Raw genomic sequence first — 27,327 nt, forward strand, 5'->3', positions numbered from 1 at the left:
AATGCAACAGAGCATGAACATAATAAGATTATTAGAAATAACTTACTAGCACATTTACTGCCAGAAAAAATAATGAAACTCAGTCTACATAAAATAACACTACACATTTCTATAAAATCTTCCAACACTAGTCACCAGCACACTTTTAAAAAAAGTTTAAAAAAACAAATAAAAATCAGTGAACTAAAACCTCTACTAGCCTGAGGAAGAATCCATCCTTCATGGTAAGGAACTGAGGCAGTTAGTTGGAAATACAGTGAAAAAGATCACTGTGCATTCTTATGCAGCAACAAAAAGAAAAGTGCTACTCTAAACCAGACCAGAAGTGCATCCAGAAAAGAAAGTGCATATGTGCTGGACAAATAGACAACACTAAGAACAAAATCTTCCAAAGCAGTACACATTTTTTGCTTCCCATGTTCAAGATGAATACATTCTAAGAAGAACAGCTACAGAGCCACTCATCATAATACAAAATCTAACAGCTCAGCTTCTTTATATGAACACTAATGAGAGAGGACTATTTTGTATGACTATACTAAAAGACCTTTAGCAGAAAGAGAACTACTATATTAAAAGACCTTAAAGATGATGAGAACTTCTCTAATTACATGCATAGGAACAAATGAATATAAGTTACAAGCAACATCCAAACTTGAAAACTGAAATTCAGATTCTAACAAAGGCAATGGTATGCTAGAACAATTTTCTGAAACTAGCAAAAAAAGCAGCACTAATTATTATTAAAATCTTTCATAAGTGATGAAACTACATCATAACTGTTCAAGTCAAACCAACCTCCAAGTATCTGGAAGTTCCTTTGTAGGTTTGTGCTCTCCCTTGCTTTAAGGAAAAATCTTCAATCATAACATGCTTCCATAAGCCAAAAAATATCTACAGACTTTCTGCAAAGTTAAAGGAGGTTGCTACTCATTTGGAGAAGTGGAAAGCAGACTTAACTGACTTTTTAAGCCAGTTTAGAGAAGTTTTTAAAAACCAGCAGATCTTCTACACTAATCCCAGAGCAGTAACAAGAGATGAAATGGTAGGAAGACAGGAAATAATTAAATTCAGACTAACATATTTACTAAAAATGTTTCTATCCTCCTACCAGCCAAGTCAGTTATTTATTCAGGAATGCTGCATATGTCTTAAAAAATAAATCTATCAGTTAAAAGGTCTGATAAGAAGGTCTGATAAGTCACCTACCCTGTGGATGCCTGAAGTAGTTATATAAAGGATATATATACATATATAAATTATTTACAGGTTTTTTTTTGTTAATGTTAAAGATTTTTCTTGCTATAAATCCTGCAAACTTTATACTGGCTTCTTCTATTTGAACTACTACAGCATTATGCTGGTTTTGTTCTCCAGAATCTGTTTCTCAGGATGTGCTCTTATGTGCTATTCAAAGGTGGAACCTCTCAAAAATTTCAAACCATTACAGTAGGACTACAGACAAACTGATTCCAAATAATGCATCCATAACCTTACTTAGGTCATTCTATATTTCACGTAAGTACAAAATCTGACCTAAAAATACAATTCCACATAATTCCATTGAAAGTGGAAGCCTTCATGAAGGCCACAACATAAGAAATATTGTTTTCACATCTCTAGTTCCCACTGGAAGTTACAATACATTGTTCATATAAGCAAGAGACATGCCTTTCAGACATTAGTCAAAAAAAAATCACTTTATGTGGCAGAAAATCCACACACCGAGCATTCTGCATAGGTGTTCTAAATGGAACCTGATCTTTCCCACTGTTCTTTTGACAAGGACTTCCAAACTTTTGGTATGTCATTTAGCCTAAAACTAATCAAGTAGCTGCTAACAAAGACGTAGGTAGGTCTAATAGGTTTAAAGAAAAGGAAACAATGTTGTAAGTGATATGATAATGCTATTATGGCTTTAGAGTTTGCCAGTTCGCATTGAAAGTAGAAGCAGAATTAGAAAATATGAAACCACATCACACAGTTCAGTGGAAGATCAGACTTCAGAAGATGGGGCAGGAAAAACATTAAGGTACACAGACATAAGTAGCCATAGCATAAGAACTGCCTGCAATGAAGTGTCCACTTAAAGCTAAAAATAAAGGACAGTCAACAACCAGCTCTCTGAAGGAGCAAGAGCACACAGAAAAATCCAATTGCAACTCAGTGGTCTCTGCTTGATTGACAACTTGCAGGAAGAAACCCTTTTAACCTGAATCAGTTAATGCCATAACACTGACAGTAAATTCTAAACAAAACAAGGATTAAACTGCACTAAAACATTAAAACAGTCATTAACAGGGAATGTGTGTGTCCAAATTCACAAAAACTAGACATCATTGCCATTATGAAATACATTCCTACTAAAACCTACATGGGGTCTCTAGTATTTTTAACTGATTTATATAAAAACATAAAATGTGTAAAGAGGGCAGAGAGACTGGGCAAGTAGACAACCAACACATCACTGCATCATGACAGTCTAATTCTTCAACTGTACTGCAGACCCTCCATTAATAGGATCAAAATTACACCCTCCACAATTTCCATTGTAGAAATCAGGAAAATTCTTGCAGCTTGCTTCACCTTGACCTTTTTATGGCCAAGTTCTGTACATGATGACTTCTGTCACTGCTTATGCTAATAACTCCAAATAAATATAAAACATATCCAAAGCTCCCAAAAGCTAAGAAAGTGTTTCTATTAAATTTTTTCAAAAGATACAAGGTTTAAAAGTTGGAGAAAATGTATAAGCTTAAAAAAGAATCATGCAATGCAACTACCATACATCCTAGAAAAGTAATTAAGGACTTTGAAAGAAACGCACGGAACCAGGAATAGCACCAGACAACTTTACATTAGACAATCAGTTCACTACAGACTTGGGGACAAAACACTTGGACATTATCTTCAGCCATCTTATTCCTTAATTTCTGGGTAGCCATAACTTTCAACCTTAACATCATTGTGTGAGATGATTTAAGGGTTGAGGTTGTTTTGAGTTTGTGTCTTTTGGTTGGGGGTTTTTAATATATATATATAATATAAAAAATTTATCTGCATTTACACATATTTCCTTGTATCCGTCTAGGAAAAGGCATATATTCACCATGGTAACTTCACGTAGTGAATGTAAAACAAAATTAGCATGAATGTACTCACTTGCTTCAAACCTTTCTTACTGGATGCATGGCAATACGCATTTTCAGTTTCAAAAAAAAGTTTAATGTTTTACAAACAATTATTGCTTTGTTAAATTATGTGTCACCCCATTTCCTGATTTTATGCCAGCATATTTAAGTATAATCTGTTTCACTACTACATCATTTTAAATAAAAGCAGCATTTAGAGAGATACAACTATAATCTTCACATAACCAGATAAGCATGACCTTATAAGGTAGGTTAGTATCTGCTTGCTGATTCTACTGCTCCAATTGTTTTCAAAGGCAATCAAATGAAATAAAAGGAATTTCAGAGATCACCTTCGAAACAACCTTATCAAATCCACTTTTTGTTTCTTCAGCCCAAGATTTCTCAACAAAGAAGCAACCTGAAAAAGAAAACTAAGGACCAATACAAGTGAGGGTTTTTTCTTTACTATAGCAAAGTCGTAAGAGCTTGGGTCTTAACTTCAAGATTGGCCAGAAAATCAAGAGATTTAAAAATAAGTTTTCAAGTATATTCTCTCAATCATATGAAAGCACTCTTCACTGCATATAAAGTTTGAATGAAGTCAAATGAAAGCTACTACAGCAGAGCTAATAGTAAATAAGGTTTTAATGAGTGGTCCTACAAAATTCCAAGATTCTTCCAACACATCTTTTCTTCTACCTAACTTTTGCAGTGGTAACTGTTAGAAATATAGTCATGTTGTAATCCTTAAAGTGAAAAAGTGGATGCTGGAGTCTTATCTTCTCAAGTAACACACAGAGGTCTCCCAGCAAAGTAAATCTTTTATTCTTCACAAACAGTATTTCAGGAATAACCAGACATAACCACTACAGCTTTTCAAAAACATCTAGTAAAATTTATTTATACAACTGTCTCACTTCATGTACCTGACATTGATACATAGACGTTAAAAATTTAACCTTTAACTAAAAATTAAATAGCGCTGAGAGAGGCATAACACATGTTGGTTTGTAAACTACATAAACAAGCTGTGATAAAATTTTCCTCTTTGGGGTATTTTCTCTAGAATTTGTGGTAAAATAATTACATTAAGTCAGTCATGCTAAATACCTGGTCCTCATGTCTCGCTAAGAAATTCTGACCAGCTTTCTCAACCACAGCTCAGTATTTTCAACTTTCTGATAACAAGCACTGAACCATCATATTTGAGACTACACTAGAAAAGCTAACTCAAGCTATGAGTCAAGTTGGTAAGACAGGATAAGACATTCAAATTTTAAAATTCTATAGCTGAAAGTAGAAGATGTTTGTATTTTATAATTCTATAATTAAAACGTTTGTAGAGTCAGTAACAATTCTACCCTGCTGCAAAACTCTGAGCTTTTTTTTTTAATTTGGTTTGGGTTTTTTGTTGGCTTGGGTTTTTTCCCCTAAGGATTATTAACTTCTGCAGTACTTTTCTAACTCCAACCAAGAACATAAGCAAAACATCAGCCCTCCAAGTTTGTTAGGTCTGATAAAGCAGCTTATACCTGTTGCACTGTATATTCAACAACTGTTTATATTTAAGTTCTTTAAAGAGTTTTTCAGTGCCAAGAACTTTAGAGTTGCTATTCCCTGTTAATACAGTTGTTAAAGAGAATGACTACGTATAAGTTTTGATGTGGCAACATAATGCCAAATCATATAACTTTATCTTGCTGAAAGGATCTGTAACTATTTCCATAAGGTTCCAGTAATAAGTTCTTTCATCCTTTCAGAAATTAAAGTTTCCTCACCATTTCTCTTTTAGCTGTCATGTTTTTAATTTAGAAGAAAAAAAAATTTAAAAAAGAAACATATCTTTGTTAATGCAGTTAAATCCAGCTTTATCCAAAAATTTTAAGTAATTTGCTTCTGGCCTGACAATTTTAAATGAAGTTGGACAAATAATGTGCTGCTAAATTCATATGAAAATTGCAAGTGCAAAACTTTAACTTATTAGAAAACTGTCACTTTTCAATTCAGCTGCTTACATTGTACCTGTTTTAATTTGTCTTTTGACACATATGGGAGAAACTATGCTCATCACACTAACCAAATCTTTGAATAAGCTATTAAACATTCATTTTAAATAAACACAAAAGTATGTAAATTCTTGCTTTGCTTTAAAAATGTTCATATTTAAGGTCTAGGTTTCATAACCTGTGAAAATTAATAAAGAACGCATGTAAATCACAACATGTCACACACTTTCTACTTCTGGATACAATGTCTACTTACATAAAATGCAACTAATGCATTTTAAATGAAAGTGTGGGACTATTCATCATGAGCTTGTAACAGAACACTGCCTAGAAACAAAGAGAAACAGCTAGGATTCTGATATAGAGTCTCTGATACAGAGACTTAGAGCAAAATATGCCCCAGATTAAAAAAAAAAAAAAAACACCACTATTTTTTTCCTGGGACCTATAAGAAGCCTCATCCTACCTTACATCAACTACAGCAAAGACATTGTTGTCCTTCTAGGTCTCAGTGAAAGAGCATATCTTAGCTCAAGGATCAGTCTTTCAAAAACAGCCAAGAAACATAATGTGGCCTGTGTCTTCTCCAGTAACAATGCTACAAGCATGCCAGCCTGCTCCTTAGGCCTTGCCATTTTAAAGGTTTGTTTTGTTCTATTTATTTTTCCTGACCATTTCCATAAAAGTTGGACAGAGGGCATAAGAATGACAAATACTAATTCAAGCACAAAGGGTTACACTGATATTTTTGAACTACCAATATGGTTTCCAGGGCAAGCAGCATTTACTAAGTGGAGAGTGAGCGTTTACACAGAGAACAGTGGTGTTTCTGGGGGAGATTAAAGCTTTCCTTTCACAAATATAACTGTGTTACTTGTCATTTCAAAGGAAGCTGAAGGTGGGAAAGGGGAAGAGCAGGTTCAGTTAAGAATTTTTTCTTTTTCTTCCTCCTCCTCCAAAAGAATCAGAAGGTTGCTTCAAATGACTAGTTTAGAGTTCAAATTGTAATGCATTTCTGAAACACCCTTGGTATTTCTATATGCTCTCATGAAATGTGCTTTGACATTTAGAAAAAGACTCATCGTACAATTCTCAACAGTTAGAGATATACATACTGTGATGTATAAGTGTCAAAGGCTAAGGTGGCTTAGCCTTTCAGCAACTCAGATAGTCACAAAGGTAGGAGGATTTTGAAGTACTCAGATCTGTGAATTTAATAGCAAATTGTAAAAAAAATTCTTTTCGTATCAGTATTCCAAAGCATTCCTCACAATAACATGAATGATTTACAGCCATCTTAGCCCTGAGTTCCAATGGAGTTCCAGAACTACCATCCAGAGCGGGTTAAGGATACCCTAACATAAACAGTGCTCAGAAAGACTCAGCACTAAGGTAATGTCACAAGAATCAGTCCAGACGAACACTTCACAACTGGCAACACATTAAGATTACCAATAAGCAAAAGGCTGACCTTGACAGGCTGCCAGGCACACAGGAGGCACCTAAGGCACACATATGTCAGACGTAAGAAGGCTGACTGCTGGCTACAGCTGAGCCTGACTTCAAAGAAGCGACTCACAATGACAGTCAATCAAGTAAGACAGGAGAACAACACCTAGTCATGAAAGAACTTTTGTTGTTGGTTTTCTTTGGGGATTTTTTTGAAATCTGTTGTCCAGAATATTTTTTCTTTAAAGGCTTCAATATTACTACTTGATTAATTTATACATTATACAAAGATTTCTTAAACATCATAAGGCTCATCTTTATCAAAACACAAACTTCCTGTTTCAGTAATTGCAATGTCTACCTACAGAATCTGCCCAGTCAGGTATCAGATCCAGGTAAAGCAATGACATTCAAAGACATAGTAAGAATTCAAATATTCTATAATGACAAAATTTTTAAATGCCTGCTCTCTCCTAATATTTCATTATTGCTACTGTAGTACTGTCTCCATACTTTCAAAAACATACTTTAAAGTAATAGGCATCACTATATGTTCCTGCAACTGTTCATAAATCTATGCTATAAACCAAATTATTTTTTTTAAAAATTTAAAAACCCAAAAACTAAGGAAAAAAAAAAGTCTCCAAAAAAAAACCCAAGCAAACAAAAAAAAGATGAAGAACAGAACTACAGGTTTGTACATCTCCTAAAATCTTTTAGGAAACTTCTTTCAATATTCTTTCCCAGGGCAGCCCACTCACAGGATAAGAACTATCAGGAGAAACCTATGCTCCAAGGCCCCAGACAAAATGCTTTTTGCAAGCAGTCTGAGTCAGCAGAGCCCATCCCCAAGAGGTACTTCTTAGAGGAAAGTGTGCTTAAGTGATACTGCCTAAGTATAAAAACTGACAATCAAAGGCAGCACCATAAGACAACAAACCTATTTAGGGTCAGACTCGAAGAACACCAATATTTAATGTCTAAGTTATAATACCAGCAAAAACCCAATCACCAAATCAAAGACCCTTGCATCCACCTAAAACCACCAGACATCTCCATTTAGATCTGAAATGTTATGTCCCTGAAGTTTTTTTTTTTGCCTTCATATGTTCTCAGCATTGAGAAACTTCTGCCTAAAGCCTAAGGGCTAAGCTACAGTACATACCACCCAAGTGTCAACCCTGGAACTCCTAACAAACCAACGGCATCAGATCTACTATGAAGTAACTTAGTGGGAACACCTGAAAGAAAACAAATGCTATGACAAGAACTGAATGGTGTACACCTTCTATTTATCACCTGACAGAACAGGAATCCTACAAATACAAAAGTTTGCCTAAAAGCAAAGAATTTCTACCACTTTCTAATCTACCTAGAACATGATTTGTATGCCCAAGAAAACTAGCCAGTACTTAACCCACAGGCTACAGATTCACTTCTCTCCATAGTGGCACAATTTGGGAAAACTGGGAAGAAGTCCTGTCTAGGGCATTTATAGCCAAGATGCTCTCCTGAGTAAGCAGCAGATGTTGAGTGCTTTATTACTGATATAACAGAATTTAGGTCTTCCATTTCCTGACTCTAACAGCCAAGGTAAATCAAAAAAATGAGTGCCACCTGCTCCTGTAGGCTCCTTTAAGAAAGCAAGGACCTCCCTCAGTTGTTGGAAAGTGTCTTACCACTCAAAGAATCCAGATGCCTCACTGCAGCTTTGACTAAGGGACTGCATTGCAAATATATATCTTTATGTACGTTATCATGCAGCTGCTTTCAGCAGACAACCTATCATTCCGTGTATTTTTCCCCCTTGATCATCCACCAAGACACCTACAGCTCACACATTCTTCAGCAAAATTAATTACAATTTAAACATTTACAAGAGTCTGCACTGTTCTTCTGTAGCAACAAGACAGTTTTTGTGAAATATATAAACTCTGAAACAGTTGGCTAAAGGAACCACTTGAGAATTATTACCCTGTTTCTTCAGAATGCTTTTCTGTACCTGGAAAATACAGCAGATGAAACTGCCCTAATATTGCACTAAGAACACATTCTTCATTAGTAGCTGTATTAAGTCAGGCTTGGCATGAATATGACATAGGCCAAAAACCAAACACCTGTATTTACACATGCAATTTAAAACCACCTTATCATCTTGGTAAATGTCAAAGTTGCCTAAAATGCTTTAACCATCTCACACTTTTCATATTTCTACGGCAAATTGCACTCTCTGGCATATTGAAAACTCCCGAGTATAGGGGACTCAAATCACTGAATTAAACCAGTTCTGAATATCCATGGACTCCAACACCAAGTTATGCAATACTTACACAACAGGTGAAAACATGAAATACATAAAGCATATATACTTACTGAGAGTACCCCATGTGACAGTATGGGGTGACTATTAATGATAAGGACCAAAATCTGGCAAACAGACCAAAGATGCTTGAAACAGATCAAAGATGCTTCAAACAGACCAAAGATGCTTCAAATTAACCACAATTATGACAATTAATTGAATAGCAAATCTTCAGTTTAAAAACCTGGGAAAGGATGTCCTGCAGGACCACCAGAGTCACCTAGTGAGACCAAATTGCAACCAGCAAGGAACAAATAAATGGAGGAATCAAAGTTTAAGTTAAATACAAAACAAACAGTATATTTGGTTACTGTGATTTTCTTTGCAATTTCATATTCACTGACTGGATAAAAGAATTAAGATTGACACTGCTTGCATCCCTGAGTGTTTTGGTTTGTTTTGGTGGTTTGTTTTTTTTTTTGTTTGTTTTATTTTTGTTTTTTGTTTTGGTTTGTTTGTTCGGGTTTTTTTTTCATGTTGACAATGAAGGCATTTGGGGCAGGGTGCGAAGTAATTTAAAAAAACCCAAGTCTAATTTAGGGATTTGCTACAAGGCTTTAGATGTACAAAGCAATCCATCTAGAGTAGAAATACCTGACTGGACTAACATTAAGCCAACAGTCATCTATGATTTTGCTAATTCAACCAACTCCTTTAAGTTCTGCAACATTTTTTAAGGAACTTTTGTTATGAGAAAATCACCAAGTGCTACTTCTGGTACCACAGACCAGGCAATGATAATGAGAGATTTTTCATTTGCCATTTAGGAAACAGAGAAGACGGGCAGCTCTGTATGAATTCATTTACCCCAGTGTAGTAAACCAGAGCACTTAAACTTTGTAGCTCTGCAGAGGTGGCTGCACAATGTCTTCTGCCTGCCACCCATCACCTAAGAAAACCTGTAATTTCCACCCATGTCTTTTGCATCAAACACAGTGGTGAAATATTCCATCCATAAAGAGATGCCTCTCTTGTATACCTGGCTCATACAGTGTCATTTCTTGGTTTGAGATTAACTGATTGCCAGCTTTACAATTCCCCTCACCTCACACAGCAGACTTTCTCATGTTAGTTTCTAGCATAAAGCACAGCTGCTGAGATCTTCTGATTGCCTACAAATTTCTCTGACTCCAAAGATCTTAAAATATATATGACTACTACCTTTTTTAGGTGTTTATGTTGCATGGTACTCTTGAAATAAATATTGGTGTTTTGGGGGCTGCATAATATCACAGGCACCTGTAATTTAGATTCTGATAGCTCTTAAATGGACTTGGTTTAAAAAGAGTAGCTAAGCTCAGACTCTTCTGACCTAAACTCCATGAAAACCATCATACATCCATTGTAAGTAGAACTGGAAGTGCAAGCTAACCAAGAAATGAGAACATGCACCTCAGCTGGCAGCAGTCAATAGCATCAAGTAATGAAGATGCATGCTCATAGCTCCAATATTATTGTCTTGGATCCTTCATAAGCTCAGTTACAGAAATCACTGCAGAGAGAACACTACTCAACCCAGGTCATTGCTGAAGGAATCTAGGTTGCACTCTCTCTGATTGAGATTGGCTGAATTTTCTCTAAGACCTTATGACCTCTACTGTAATGCACATCTCAAAACCTTTCTTTAGGTTCAGTGACCTTCCTGGCTTGAGTTAATTTCTAAATGTCTCTTAAGTTTTTATGAATATATCTATGATAGGTCACTTCTTCAGATGATTTTCTTTATGCTGGTCTCCATGACTGCCATTCCACTACAGCTGAAGCTCATTTGCCTACTCTCAAGCATTCCAAATGATTATGGATGTTCTACAAAGGCTTTTGTAATTTTCTCCATGAGACAAAGTCTGAATAACACAATACATCATAACCTTTTTGAGGAAAAAGATACATACAAGACCCATTTAATATCAAGAAACAGATGAAAACACCTATTGCATTCATCTTGCAGGAGAATTAGTCTAGTGCAGAACAGACCAAATTTGAAACCTGCATGTGGAGGAGCTCTACACAGAAAGACTGACAGTATTCCATCCAATGGTCCAAGGCAACATCCAACAACCTTGTATGAGATCAGGAGACTCCTGAACAGCTTTAGCCAGATCAAGAATTAGTAATGCAAAAATAAACCAAGTTCCACCTTGGCTCCCCAGGCAGGAAAAAAGAGCACCTTTATCACCCTGTCTTTTACACATGATCTCTGACAATGTAACATTCCAATTTTGTGGGGATCAAGCGTACAAAAAAACCACACTATGAAATACAGGCAAATAAACAACTTTTAACATTTTACAGATTTACTCTTTGCCCCACTGAACTGAAAAGGAATTTCTCATTACTTCAGCAGATACAGGACTTTGCTCTATACATAAATCATACTTTAAGATGGCCTACATAAGAATGTACTAAAAGCAGAAGGTTTAGAATGACTGCTCTGGCATATCTGTATAAAGCACAATAATTACCATGTTGAAGTAAGACCGAATTTTGACCCCTCTTGCCAAATCCCAAACTATGACATTTCCATCATGTCCAGCAGAGAAGAGAACTCTTGGATCAAATGGGTGAGGTTCAAGCACAAACACTTCATCTTCATGTCCCTGAAAATAAAGACACAGCGGAATGAAAAAGAGTATTGTCTCAAATATTTACCCAAGAATTCAACATGGTAACACTAGCAGCTGCCACACTAACCTATGAAATACCCAGCAAAAAACTATTTTAACCACACTTTATTTTTGGTACCAGTGGATAACACTCTTTTCTTTCCAGCTGCAATTTTACCTTCCTATGTAGTATGTCAAGTACATCACCTTCACAAGTATGTCCCAATAATTTCACCAAGATTTTAAAAAGATTAGTGTCCAAAACACTTGGTATATTGGGGTCTTAATATTCCACAGATTTCCTTTTTTTTTTTCAGCTGAGTATCAGTTAGAAATTGAATTTCAACTAATGAAGAATGAAATATATTACTTAAAGTTAGAGAATACTATCCTTAAAATTATATATTTTAGAGATTTGCATTAAGTATTTCCATCTCTAAGCAGACTATCAAGTTACCTAGAGTTAACCATTTTCTGAATTACAAAAGAAGTGTCAGGCATTAGTAAAACTGTTGATTTATTTTAGTTAGAAGACTAATTTTTGTACTCATGTAATGATTAAATTGCAGAAGTGCCTCTGTTTAAAGAGGGATAATTTACCCATTAACAGTATTTTAAAACATGATGTTAAATAAAGTTTAAAAAGCCGTTTCCTTCTCTCCTTCAACACAGAACTCTATTGGAAAAAAAAAAATCAAACCAAAATGTCCAAAATTAGTTTCAGGCATCTTGAACAGCAGTGGTTACTTGCAAATTTAAGCTTTTATTTTGTAATAAGCAGCTGACAGACATCTCTATTACACTTCAATTATCTGCAAACATTTGTCACAGCAATTTTCAGACAGGAAAAAACATATAAGGAGGAATATTGATGATGTATAAATAAATTTTGCATTCAAGATTGATAAATCAAATGGTATACCTTACCATGAGAATGTGAATGAGCTGACCAGTGAAAGAATTCCAGACTTTCAGAGTCATATTATTAACTGCAGTTATAACAGAGTTGTCATGGCGGTCCCATGCCACCATGGTCACTTTCAGCTTTGTGATTTTATCTTCAATTCCTTGAAAACTTTGTCTAAAACAAAAAAGTAAAAAAAAAAAATTCAGTGTAATCCTACATTGCCTAAATAGTTTAACACTATTAATAAGTGAAAATACTTCTGTATTTTCCTGTATTTTTAATATTTCTGGAGAAATATTCTTAAAATTTCTCTAAAACCAGAGAAATTAAAGATGCTTTCTATAATGTAGCACATACAATCACAAATAATTGTAGACACTTAAACAATGATTAAAGGATCTTCCAGAAAATGCCCTCTGATACACAATCTAATTTACTTACATTGAAAGCTACAATATTTTTTGTGACATCTAAAGAACAAAAATCCAAATTAATCAACCAAGTAACAGTAAATTGTCCTAAAGAATATTTGTAATAAGTAGTTCTCAATATGGAAAGAAGTATTCTGTACCTTTAAATTATCTAAATTCTCAGGCAATATTTAGAACTACACCACTACTCTGGCATTACTTTACTATTGGTAATATTGGCACTTAATCTTGCATGAAACCCAAACAATAGTAATCTATAATATAATATATCAGACTACTCAAAATTTTCATTTTTGGCAGTGTGATTTAAAGACTAATCACCCTTGAATTCTCTAGCACATTTACTTCTATGAAAACATCAACCAAATGCAACAATAGCATGTTACCAGTAAGTAGGCAGAAAAAATACAGAATCTTCCATATAGTAAGCACAATAACACATTGCACAATAATATGTATTGTGAAGCTCAAAAATAGAAAATGTAGTCATAGCCAAATTCCCTTCTAGATTCAATGCAGAACCCAGGAGACTTTATAAGCTGAAATTACTCTTTCCTTTCAGTGCCGTTATTTCATTTTTTTGATAAAATTGTTCTTGAGAAGAAAAGACCAAATTTGGAACTGCACTTATTCCTCTCACCACAAGGATAAAACAGAATTCTGCTATAGTGTTTTACTAGAATGAGCATTTCAGTTTGCCAGACAAATTTATCATTTATGACCACAATTAAGAAGAATCCATTCCTCTTTTGCCCAGTATCAGTTAAAATTGAGAATTTTTAGTGAGAGTAATTCAGTCTGTTATCAAAGTACCAGGGTTTTATACACTCTGGTCCAACATTTTGATACCTGTTTTGTTGCATCTGTCCATAACTGAAAAGACAATGTCTAATCAAAACATCTAACTAAATTACAGCTTATTTAGCCTTCTCTTCCATCCATTTCTTGGTCTTTCAGATCTCTTACCACATATTACTCCTGAAATCATTATAGTTTTCTACTAAATATCCTTCAAAGCACTGAGTAGGAGGAAAAAGGTTTATCCCTTAAATCTGTTATAAATCCTTTTAATTTATGCCACCTGGAAAATATCTTCATGCCAAAATATAAAGGTGCAAGCCACAATTCCTACTAAGTCATTCTCCATCTTCAAACCTCTTTTGTTACTTGTTCTAGTGTACAGAGGTTTCCCATACCTACAAACTCTTGTAAATTCTCAGATTGTTTTAACAAACACAAAACTGTTAGAAAGCCGGCAATTTCTTTCATCTGGCATGTTGCATGAAAAGGACCCAATACTGCTTTTCTGGAGATGCATGTCCCACAATATCTATAATATTACTAAAATGCAAGCAGTCTCAAGAAGAGACCTGCCCTGGTTTTCTTGCTCCAGAAATAAATGTCTACATAAAAAAACCCAAATTTGACCATCAATGGGTTTTGATTATCTTTTATTGTTTTAATCTAATCAAAATACTAGTGGCACTATTATCATGACAAGCTAATTTCCACACCTGAATATGTTGTCAAATATTTATTATAGTTGGATTTCAAGAGCTAGATAAGCATATTGTGCATTTAAGCAATAATAATTTAAGCCTTCTCTTTTTCTCTTCTCTGTCTTTTTAAAAATTTTTTTAGTAAGTCAGCAAATTATATCAAAGGCCCTCAAGAATCTATCTAATAGCAGAACATTTTACATCACTTACCCTGCTGGGCGAGTAGCCATATCTAACAAAATGCTTTTCCATTCCCTTCGCTTAAATTGCCAGATTCGTGCTGTTCCATCACGGCTTCCACTCACAAATCTAACAAAAGCAGGGAAAAGTTACTCAGAGATCAAAGGCACATCTGTACAGAAAAGAAACCTGAAAACTGAAGTCCCAGACATTAGAATTCAAAAACAAAAGGTATGAGTAAGAAGTCCAAACAGTGTCAGAATGCTGTACAAGTGGTTTGAGGTTAAAAACACTTCCCATACCAGCAAAAAAACTGAAGGCCTCCAAAAAGTCAAACCTGCTTCCCTATCCCGAGCCCCTTCCAAACTAACTGTTCTACGACCTTTACTGCACTTTGCTGAGTTATGACACTGCACTGGCAGAGGGACACCACAACCCAATGAACACTCCAAGAGACAGACCCTATCACACCAGGTCAAGAGGAGAATCCTACCAGTAGAAGTACAGACATGATTTAAAACATAACCTACTCCAAATAAGTTAGCATTGTATACTAAGTATTATGATATTTATATGAAGAAGTGTTTCCCAGCCTGAGTTTCTCTCCTACCCTTTTCTTCCCCCTTTTAGAGGTTCAAGGGTAGGAAGAGGAGAAAGAGGCGGGTGACACTTGGTTTACAACTATTTGTATCATGATAAAAGTATAGAACATCAAATAAGTAATGTGCCAGATGCTTCATAACAAATCAAACTGTTTTCTTGAGCATCCTTCATAATCAACATCCAGAACTTAAAGTGAAACATTAAAAAAAGAATTAGGCTAGCTAAATGAAACATTGCTAGATCTAGTTTGATAATTTCTCTTTATGCAGCAGTCACTTAACTGAAAAAAGGTTTACACATTAAAATATATCTAAAAGTACATGTATTTGATATGTGAATATATATATATATACACACACACACATATTTCTCAGGAAGAAGTTTCAAGTATTTTTACACCCATAATTTTAGCAAATTCAAAATACTTCAATCATTACAATGAAAACAACTGTGAAACTAAGGAGTACAATTAAAAAGAAACAGTGAGACTCCAATAGTTATAGACAATTTTAGTGGATGAAACTCAAAACAAAGCTCTTTTTTTAAAAAACTCTCTCTGGAAACTGGTATTTAAAAATGTCTACAAGGTCAAAAAGCTAGCTCTGAATAGTGTGCTTACCTGCTACTACTATTAGAAAACTGAATGCTGTCAACTTTGTCCTATATAAAAAAAAGCAGAAAAAGAAAAAAGAAATCAAATTTCTCCAAGTTATCCCCTTTTATCCAAATTATACTTTAATCAAGTACATAAGTAATTTTAAAAATGTATTTACAGTATGAAACTCCAACTCTGATATCTTCTCTGGCTGACCTGATCCAAAGAAATAAACCCTAATGATGTGATCTGTACTCCCAGTGGCCAAAAACATTCCACCTGAGAAAAACAAATAGATAAGTCTTAAAAAAAGGGCAATCTACAGTTATTACAGTATTTTCAAAGGTATGTAACATCAAATATTACAATTTATTCTCTGAAATTTATACCTGTATCTCATTTTAACTATGACTGTAACTGACCTTTAAATCAAAACAAGATTTAGAAACTCCAAAGTTTAACTGGATCTGAATTACCTCACATTTGCTGTCAGTAAATATGCATCAGCAGATGTATCCAAAAGATTAGCTAACCAGAGTAATTTGCTTGCAGCTAAGCTCTTAGAAGTCTCCCTCTTAAAAAAAAAATCAAAAGGAACTAGAGCTCCAGTACATTTTGATATTTTATCCAATTATTTACGTAGCATTCTTCAGTTACCAGTTCTAGAATCAATTAAACCCAGACTGTGAGAACTCTGTAATCAGCCCCTTCTTGTACAAATCCCCATATATTACACCTCAGATGAAGCGGACTCTCCTAATTATTCTGCCAAAAAGGTATATATCTTTCCTGTTCTGAAAAGAATTGCAGTCACAAGAGATTTACTTACAACATTCCATGTTTAACTGTTTCTAGGAATTTCTGTAGCAGCAAGTATTAATGCATAAATTCTGAATTTCTATTTTAAATATTTGGGGTCTTTTAATAGCCACTTAAATCCATCTTATTAAAAAGAAATATGCTACAGTAACTGTACTGTACTTTATTTTACACTTCAAATTACTTCCTACACTGATACAAGGAGAGGAGGAAAAAAGAAGTCCTTTACCTGCACTAAAAGAAGAACAGATCATTTGGACTCCAGGCCGAGGACGTTCTGTAAACTTTGTTGGCCTTGGACTAAAAAAAAAAAAAAATTAAATAATTTCCTAATAGGACTTCAAGAAACAAGACAGTATCTTAGAAATAAAGGACAGAAGGATAAAATTAAATATGAAGGAACAGATGGCTGCCCATTTATAAACAATTTTGTGTGACTATGCTTCATGATCTGATCTTTAGGAAACTAAGACACCCAGATGGACTAAGTAATTCATGCATCAAGGAGAGTTGTAACATAACTTAAATCCCATTCCCTTCTGATACTGCTATACAAAACACCCTCCTGAAGTTATCAGCAAGGCAGAACAGAGCCAGTTTGCCATGATGTTTAGTTTTAAACTGCTGGGTGTACTGGTTTTCTCCCATGGCATATGCTTCCTTTTACAAGAGAGAAACAGAGCTGGGTGCTCTATATAGACAAGGATATCAAAGAAATTTCAAAAAATTTGGACTTTTTAACAGTATTAGAATATAAAAGTTTATTCAAATGACATAGATCTTTGTAGGCTAGTTTCAAACAGTACCCAAAATGTCAGGACAAAGATTAGAAGTTTGTAAGAGATTTTACTTTATGGCCCTCACTTTTCTCTAGGCATTTCAGAATCTGATGTGCAAGCGAAACTAAAGCTTCAGTGAAACTGGCACTTTTAAGGATGTGTAAAACCAAAACAAATCAGATCAAGTTCTTCAATCATTATTTCAATTCTGTTCATGTATTACAGCAACCTCGAACCAGTAGGTGGTCTTGCACAGTATGCCATCTGCAATCTTCCCTCAAAGAATTAACTTATGAGAGAACAGCAGCACTACACCCACGAGTGTCATCACTAAAGATTTGCTCAAACATAAAAGAATGCATATTCAGAACTTATCCAAAATGTTCTCTTTTAAAAGCAAAATGGCCTGTATAATTCATTTCACCTGAAGGCAGATGCATAAGAGATCTTTCTCCACTAATCAGTTATTGCTCTCTCAAAAAAGTAATGAGCATTAAACCTTGGTGATGTTTATGCATAAAACAAAGTAATAAACATCAGCAATACCAGTTAAGAAATCTTTCTCCAAATTATCCATTCCCTATAGGCTGTTTCTGTAACCTTTCCTGCAGGAGTTTTAAGGTAACTCCATGCAGATTTGTGACAAGGAAACTTCACAAGGTACACTAAACAAGACAAAGATCTTTCCTACAAAACAGTTGAAATGCTCCTTAAGTGATATACTAACAAGAACTACCACACAATTCAATATGCAGTTTACATCATTTGGAATAAATGTAAATAGATAAATAGGCTGTTATTTTCTTCCACTGTTGTTTGTGAACTCTGCCTTTGGCATTAGGACAACTACAAAATAGAGAAAGCATGCATTTACATTCTAGTTTGGAAAACCAATTTAAATTCTCAAACTTATGTCTCTCCAATGCATGCTATTTTAGGCGTTTGGAGACAAGAGATTACAGCACTCTTCTACAATAGAGCAGATTGCAAAATGAGTTGGGCAATCAGTATTTTTGTGACGTGTGGAAAGGGGACAAAAGCTGGTTTTCTCCAGGACAGTGTTTAATTTTAAATATATTTTCAATGCATTTGTTTAGTGTTTTATTAGTTTATTAATCTAACCCGCAGACTAGCCTAACTCTGGTCATGTAGTAACTAAAGCAAGACTTCTTCACAGAAAACAGATGTGTGACATAACTTCTCTAACTTAAGTCTTTGTTCACAAGTTAATGAAAAATGTTCAGCATATTTGAGTTCTGATATATTAGCAGCCCCTTTAACATCAAGTGCCTTCTGCATAAGAAAGCAAATGGGTAATACCACATCACACTGATGATAATTGAAAAATCAGTGTCCTGTCTAAAACAGGAATGTCAAAATCAGCATGTTTTTCCTGATTTTTTTCCCTCTTTTTAAATTTATGGGAGGATAAATAGGTAAGAAGAAAAGCAGTACACCAAGCTCCGCTATTCAAATCTGTGAGACGGTTCTGCTGCCTTGCTCATATGGTCTGTCAGTAACAGGCTAGCACTGGAAACTTTTGATGCAAAAGGTGGCAGAAGAAAAATGAAACTCCATGTCTTCCTCTGAAAGGATATACAGGCAAATATTTCACAGTGTAACTAATTTAACTGTGATGCACTGACCAGTTGTAATAATTCTCCCTTAAATTTGAATGAAGCACATGATTCTTCATTGCTTCATTCTTCAGTTTCTGATGAGGCAGATTTTCTCACTCCTCCCTACTGCAAACTGATGCAGGATTCAACTCCTGTGTTTACTATCACTACCCAGAATAGTAAAAGAGGACTAAACCCAGGGTAAGACTCGATTGCCTAAATTTTCAATTGTTTTCCAATCTTGTTTGGGCTACATTCTGTGAATTCCTTGCCTGCGGCAACAACCAGTCTTCCTCTGTTTGGAAACTGAATTAATCTACTTGGAATGTTACTACTTTTAGACATACATGGTAGCTTCCTGGTCATAAATCTCTTCAAGGAAACAAGAGGAGAACACAGGAGCCCCTGTAACACTAAAGAACATGCATCCACACTAGTCACAGAATCATGAGAACAAGGTTGCCAACTTTCCTTTAAACAACCTGAGAATTTTGTGGTCAGCTGCACCAACGTCTCTTTCATCCTATGACACTAAACCTATTGTAATGTGTCCTTTTGCAGTTCATCAAAACAGAGCTGTCACGAATATCTCCAGACTGGGCCATATGTCTGACCCAAACACAGAACATGCCTCAATTAACAAGGCTATTGAAAAATAGGAGACCAACATGGGAAGCCCCTAATTTCAGATGTTCTATTAATTAAATAATATTAACTGCAGCAGAGTTGTTGGCAAAGCTGAGTTACAGGATTTTTGCAATCTGAGAATGAAACAAAATAAACATTTGCAAAGCTAAGAAAAAAAACACAGAAAATACAGCTCAGTGTAATTAAGAACAAAACTGATTATTTTGAATTTGAGAGTACACTGAACACAATACCAACTCTGCCTTTCCCGTATTCCATGAAAAAGTTTTCAGCAAAGTAGTAGTGGCACAGCCAATCATCTTGAAATTACAATCAACCACACGATCATCAGGAGGCTGCCCCTCACCAGGGGCACCAGGTGATTTGAGTAGTGTTGAGTACAAAAAGCAGGTGTTGGATATATGGATTTTTTTTTCTTTGAAGTAGCTAAAATTTCAAGACTTTACCACCCATCCCCATTTGAAGCATTGGATAATTTAGTAACACACTTACATCACTGATAGCAATTGCATCCTCATAGAGCAAGCTGCAGTCAAGCTCAGGAGGAACATGAATTCAAGTTCTGGCTTAAGCATGTTACAGTATCTTTCACCTGAACTACTCAGAACTCTAAGTCTTGCTTGAAAGCTCCAATTTCTCCTTCCTGGGGTGGGACTTGTACTAGAACCAAGATACAGGGCAGCAAGCTCAGAGGCTGAACAACCCTGGTAAACTGTCCCTGCCAGCTTTCCTCCTCTTCAGAAATATTGAACAGAAGCAAGCCTGTATTTCTTACTACACAGATAAATGGAAGGACAAACTTCCCACCTTACCACCAATACTCTCTTCCAGATGGCCTACACGTCATATTTTTTTAATGTAACTTTAATAGAGGCCTTATGACAAAAATTAACAGGCATCTTTCTTTCCCTTGATGGTCTTATATTGCTGGAACTTGTTTTCCCCCAGCACATAACTGAATGGATGTAGAGGGAACCTGCCACACTTCTGCAGTTCTGGAAGTGCCACACTTCTGCCACACACCTGCCACACTTCTGCAGTTCATCCAAGTGTGTAAGAAGTGCAATCACCTCATTGAAAACTGTTATGACAATATACACCCATTGCTGAGCTGCACTGGCCATGCAATGCAGCCTTCTTGTGGAAAATTACACTGGATTGCAAGTTTCCCAGTTTTTTTTTTTTTTTTTGTTTACTGGAATAATCATGATAAGCACAGTTAGAAAAGTTTACAGTTTAGCACATTAAGTAAAACTTCCCCTAACAATTTCCCTAAACTAGTATACTGTTCAATTCAGGAAATTAAGACTTGTCTGTGTGTCCAACTGTTTTGATATCACAAATGGCATACCGTTGTACTCCAGAACCAAAAAACATACCTGTTTCTTATTTAGACATTTTTATCAAGTTTTAGTTTGGATTTAAAAGCATCAATAATTTGAAATACATTACAGCTCTACTAAGCTTAAACAAAGACTTAAAAGAAGAAAAAGCACACAGTGATGCCTTTAAATATCTTCATATAATGCATAATACCCTGAGGCAAGGAGTTTTCTAACTCAGTTGCATGTTTTGTAAAGAACCATCTTTCAGTTTGAAAATTGATACTTTCATTTGATACCTTCTAGAACAATAGGACCCACAAGCAATTCCTGATTATATTCCCTCTTCAACACACTCACGACTGTACATTAATCATCTTCGTGTATTTGTTTTTTTCCAGACTGAGGAAATACAGCTTAATTACTTCCTCTCCCTTCTCAAACCCAACATAAAAAGTATTTCCAAAACAGAAGGTAAGAGCAGTAGAAAAATTCCAGTCTCAAAATTTAATCTGCACTCTGTTGTTAAGCAACACAAGTCACTGGCATGACTTAGGTTACCAAACCACTTCCTTGCTGTGCTGCACAAGACTTCTCAACTGATCTGTTTTCTCTATGCCCCTGTCTAATCACATCTTTTGAAATGACTTCTACATGAAAGCATTCCTCAAATATCTTATATTCTTTTAATATTTATTGAGCACATCACTAATAATTTTTATTCTACAGTTATATATCACCATGGGAGAATCCCCTACCATAATCAGTAACAATTGTCTCCCTAAGTTTTATCTCAAGACAAATCACATCCAACTCCATGATTCATTCAAACTTCCATAATTTAAAAATATTCATCTACCAGCTTATATATTATAATCTACCTAACTCTCAAGGATTCACTATTTTCTAATGACAGAATTCGTTTCAAAAATCAAATCCACAGACTAAAATTTTACTTAGGAAAGGGAGAAGAAAAGAATGAAAAGATAAAAAAAAAAAAAACATGTGGGCTCAAAAGGTTTACCAATCAGAGAGACTAAAATTTCATCTTGTCAATAAGAGCTCAGAGTTAGGAAGCATTAAGAAAAATAATGTGGTGGCAACTCCTTTCCTTCACACAAAAATAAGCATGTAAGCTATCTTCTCCTGTCCTCAGTAAAAAGGGGAGTCTTAATTTGATTACAGCGTGCACTAGGCAACAGAGGAGTAAGAACATGAGACACAGCTTCATTTAGAGTACCAAAAGAGAGAAAACATCCAGGGAACATCAAAATAGTTAAGATCCAAACAACTAGAAAAGTACCTATGCAAGTAATGGAGTGCCAACTTTGACATTATATTAAACAAAATAACCTCAACAGTAGACACATTTTCTAAATTAACAGATATACATTATCACTTCACAAAATGTGTATTATCAACTTATTTTTGAAGAGATAACCAAGCAAGCTATAGCTACATCAGAAATAGACCACACCCAACAATCACATACTGAAGTAGTCAATGACAAGCTTGGTTTAGTCAAATTTTTCTCCATATTTATACATCATTCTTAATTACATAAACAGAAGTAGTAATAAATAAAATAGATAAAATAGCAACTAACTTTATTTTAAGGGTGCCAGCATCCCACAGCCAAAAGCATATAGTTCCATCTGCCCCGGTTGAAGATAAGTATCTCTTTGAGCCACTGCATAGTGGAGAGAACTGGGAAAAGGAGGAAGAAAAAAGAAAAGTTTTCCTGTTAATCTGTTCCAGACATGCTAAGGAGTTCCACAATTCATCTCAAAAAAAAAAAAAAAAAAAAAAAAATCAAGCATCAAACCATACTTAAGGGAAACTGATTGGAATGAACACCAAAATAACAAAATATTGCTCTGTAACTCTGTCACTCCCTCCAGAACAACCCTTCTGGGTTACTTGCCAAAGCACTCCAGGTTCCTCCTCCCTCCCCACCACCCAAGTTGCATAATAGCATGTAACTCTAAACCAAAAACAAAGTACTCCCAGTGACTGCAGTTTTTACTCAATGCACCTGTGCTCAGAATCACAGCCTGCAAAGGAATGGTACTTCAAAACAGAACTGCCCACACGTGTCATGCAATTTTTTTGAACAAGGATTAAGTCTGGGATTCTTCAAAGGTCAGGCATTTTGACAATAAACATGTGTTTTTTCCAATGCATACCATGAAAATTCCTTCTCACTTCAAGCTTACTTGTCAGGCATGCAGTTTTATTACACCGAACGTTCTCATGACTCACTTTTGCAAAGTGAGTCACCTACCTGCAATGACGTTATAGATGCACTGTGGCCCTGCAGGACTGCTAATGGTGCGCAAGTTCGAAGGCACCAAACTCGGATCATTTTATCACAGCTTCCAGCAGCTATCATGGTGTTTTCATAGTTTACTGCCATATCAGATATTTCAGCTGCATGCCCTCTAAGGGTAGCCAACAACCTTCCGTCATCAGTTGCCCAGATTTTTACAAGGCAATCATCTGACCCCTAGAAGTAAGGTAGAAATAATTTCAACCATACTATTGGCTGTTTTGATGCTAGAGTTAGCACAGTGAAGTGAAAAACAGAACTAGTGACATGCAGATACTCCCACCCCTGCTTTTAAAAGTTTTCCACACTGCATTTAAAACACAAGTTTAAATTGATTCTCAACAGTATATACAAATCATGATGCATTTATAATACAAATCACAAATCCTACAGCAAGTTGGTTTATGCTTCAGTAAAATATTTTTCCAAAAATCCAGCACAAACTGAAGAAGCTGTTGCAATGCATTAAAATAAAGATTTATATTAAAAGTGCAAGTGAATTATAAATTGGTACAGTCTATCATTTATACCTACATATGTTCCTTATCTTCCTAGTTTCATTACCATCATACTTACCACAAGTTAGGTAAAGAGCATGTATGAACCGCTATTCTATTATTAGGTCAAACTACTACAAACCTGCTTAAATATTCACATTTACATCAACATCGAAATGACCATTCTTTCTCAACAAACTCAAGAGGTTTCATCTACATATTCATACTTAACTCAAGTTTTGCTGGTCTTCCCACACAATTCTAACAGCTACTTGCCTGTATACAATGAATTCCCAGCCCTAACAAAAATTCAGAACTCATTCCTTCATTTTTTTTATTGCATTTCTGTGCCTTCCTGAAAGTCTGAGCATCTGCACCGCACCATGGCTCAATACCATGACACTGGAACACTGCACACACACACTGGCAGACAATGTTTATTGTAAACATTTAATTCAATTACTTAGGTTCAGAAGCAATACAAAGTTGGTTTTTAAGATTCAGAGCACTGATCTGCTACTGGACACACACAGGTGCTACAAGAAGTTACAATGTGACACCACCCTTATAAAATGTCACCAGTTTTTCCTATTCCATCTAATGACAGTGTTTCTGCATATCTGCCTCTGTAATTTAGCAATTACACTTTAAAGACAGCAGAAGGCATGGCAATGTCATCATCTACCTTTTATAAAATAGAACCAGGTCTCCTAGGCAAAGGAAATAGTTACAGAAGCTTGTTCATAATTATATTTTTAGCCTCTTGGGTGAGAAGAGCAATGATACAGCCTATACTATTTCTACCTATGCACAAAACTTCCATGTTGAGATTCTGTGGAACACATTTGCCTCTTTTAACTTCTAGACTGCCACAGTGCCAGACCAGGGAACACAACCAGAGTCTGAGTTACAGCAATGAGCAGAGGTCAGAACCACAGAATTGATGAGGTGAGAAGATACTTTGCTCTAGTCCAAACTCCCTGCTCAAGTAGGGTCAGCTAGAACATAATGCTGTATCCACCACTCAGGTTTTGTTATCTTCTGGGCATCTACTGAAGGCACCATCTTGTTCTGTCACCCAGGTCTTTAAATGAAGCCTGAGAGAGTACTGGTCTCAGTACCAAACTCTGTGGTACACCACTAGTGACTGGCCTCCAGCTGGACCTTGTGCTGCTAATCACAACCCTTCAAACCTGAAAATGCCCTAAACTGACAGTCTCACAGTCCACACATCTAACCTGTACATCATCAGTTTGTCAGTGAGGATGTTAAAATGATCTGAAAGATAGTATCTACTCATGCGGTTCTGTTATCATTATATGAGACTAGAGTACGAAGAAGCTTGCATATTCTTCTCAAAATGCAGTCACAACCAAAAAACCCAAGAAGCTGAGACAGAAGGTATGTGTGCTTGCTGGTGTATAGAACTGCAAATAAGAGCCTCACCACTCAAGAGAGACCTGAAAGTAGGAGGAGGGAATGGCAGACCCAGAACTACCAAACACTAGAAAAGGCAGAAATTGGTCACAAAGATGTAAAATGGTCAGCAGGGAGAAAAAAAAAATAGTTGTGGCACCTAACACCATCTGGAGAGTCCTCAGAGGTCTCTTTTTAGTAACAGCAAACCAAGGAAAGAAGATCAGCATAAAATCGGCCTGCTCCCTGCCAGCTGGCTATAGTGTCACTATAGAGGCATGTGTTGTACATCTCCACTGCAGAGAAAAAATACTGGCAGCCAAGTCTCAACAATGAAAATGGAGAGGGGCGGGGGGAATAAGGCAGGGAGAAAGGAAAACAAAAGAGAAAAAAACTAAGGTAAAATTATAAATTCTGTAGTACCTTGGCAAGACATCAATATTAGAGTTCAAAATTCATGTCTTACTATCTGATCTGAATGGGACAATCCAAAACTTTTAAAATACTGTTGTAATACTACTAGCAAGGGCATTTGGCTTACACCACAGCTCATGTTTCCAAGGTTATATCCACAACTGTTGCAAATTACATACCTATTAAAAAGCATCTGTCAAAAGTGAATCCTAAAACAACTTCAGCACCGAGAGAGAATTGATGACTGCATTACCAAGGTATGGAGTAAAATTGGTTCATTTTCCTACCATTACACACACTTGTGGGATGAAGTGAAACTGCCAAGCAACACACAAATTAATCTTGGGTTGGAAATTTTACACAGACTATTATACAATGCTGTTTATTATTCCCTAGAAAGAATAATCTCAGCAGAGACAGAAAAATAAAGGTAGGGAGAAAAGGAGCATTTTGCAGTCAGAAATTTAAGTAGTGCAGGAACTAGAGAAGACAGTATTTGTTTCTATTACCCTGCAGGGGTTCTGCAAGTCACACTTTTCAGTAGATCCAGAATACAAAGTTTCTACAGGCTGCAGAGGGGCAGTTCTTCACCACAGTCTTCCCCACAGGTTGCTGGGAATCTCTATTCCATAACCTGAAACACCTCCTCCTCTTCCATCTTCACTCATGATAAGAGTCTTGCAGGGCTGTTTCATGTATTTCACTCCTCTCTCCCAGCTGCAGCCATCCTGGGATTTTTCTCCTCCTTCTTAAATACATTATCCCAGCGGCACTACCACCATCACTGATGTGCTGAGCCTTGGCCAGCAGTGGGTCTATCTTGGAGCCAGCTGGCATTGGCTCTGCTGGACATGCAGCAAACTTCCGGCAATGCCTCACAGAAGCCCCCCCAGCACCACAACCTTGCTACATGAACACAATAAAGACCAACTAAGCTAGTAAGGAAAAATTTATACTGTCCCATTTCCACTGTCTTCAGGCAAAATGGAAGTAACGTCTTTCTAGCAAGGATGACATCTCTCAGATGAGTATGACTCAAAAATGTGCTGAGAACACCCTTTTTTCCTTTTAATTTGAAACACAACGTGAACAAAGCTTGAATTTAGAGGCTTTCAATCCTTCAGATGTCAGGTGGAACAGGAAACAATTATAATCAAGTTTCCAGAACCAATTACAAATCTAAAACAACTCCTCTAACTAACATCACACTGAAGGTTGTGGAGTAAAAATGTAAGGCAAGAGAAATTCCCTACTGATGCATGCAAACTTACATACCACACTAGAGACTTTAGTAGTTGCGGTGGTCTAGGTTGAAAAGAACTGGCACCATTTCATTATACAGATGCAATTACAACACAACAGTTCATGACTGTTTACCCACTAACTATATGAGGCTAGGTAAGCAACTTGGATTTTACTGAAATATGGAATAGAACCATTTGCCAACAACCACTTCAACATCTACAAGAAGAACACTGGATTTACCTAAAAGTGCAGAGATAAGAAGTTCAGTCCTAGGCCCTTCAAAACGAAAATTCAGCAACCACAATTAATATCTATGGCCACTTTATTTAACACCTGAAGTAATCATGATCTAAACTGGGAACTTTCTTTCAAGCAATTAGACCAGGACACTAGTCAGCAAAGGAATGCCAGCAAAACTCTTGGGTTGCAGAAACATACTGCCCCTCTTCACCTCCCATTTTATTTCGGGT

At 35.9% G+C, this 27,327-nt stretch overlaps 1 protein-coding gene across 4 annotated transcripts in view; it reads right to left on the reverse strand.

Moving 5' to 3' along the window:
- Positions 1-27,327, reverse strand: part of PHIP (pleckstrin homology domain interacting protein) — a 106,681-nt gene that overhangs the window by 56,182 nt on the left and 23,172 nt on the right. For 3 of the 4 annotated variants that reach the window (XR_010997079.1, XM_068183898.1, XM_068183897.1), the window contains exons 8-15: positions 23,241-23,462; positions 22,563-22,663; positions 16,818-16,888; positions 15,948-16,048; positions 15,794-15,834; positions 14,602-14,700; positions 12,482-12,635; positions 11,414-11,548 (exon numbers count right to left, since the gene is read on the reverse strand). Coding sequence is in view for 3 of the 4 variants with exons in the window: in XM_068183898.1 (XP_068039999.1) it covers positions 11,414-11,548; positions 12,482-12,635; positions 14,602-14,700; positions 15,794-15,834; positions 15,948-16,048; positions 16,818-16,888; positions 22,563-22,663; positions 23,241-23,462 (924 nt within the window). In the remaining variant the exon portion in view is untranslated. The remainder of the gene's footprint in view (positions 1-11,413; positions 11,549-12,481; positions 12,636-14,601; positions 14,701-15,793; positions 15,835-15,947; positions 16,049-16,817; positions 16,889-22,562; positions 22,664-23,240; positions 23,463-27,327) is intronic. The other variant, XM_068183899.1, reaches the window with a different exon arrangement.

Source organism: Anomalospiza imberbis, chromosome 3 (genome assembly GCF_031753505.1).
Source record: "Anomalospiza imberbis isolate Cuckoo-Finch-1a 21T00152 chromosome 3, ASM3175350v1, whole genome shotgun sequence".
In the NCBI taxonomy this organism is placed as follows: Eukaryota; Metazoa; Chordata; class Aves; order Passeriformes; family Viduidae; genus Anomalospiza; species Anomalospiza imberbis.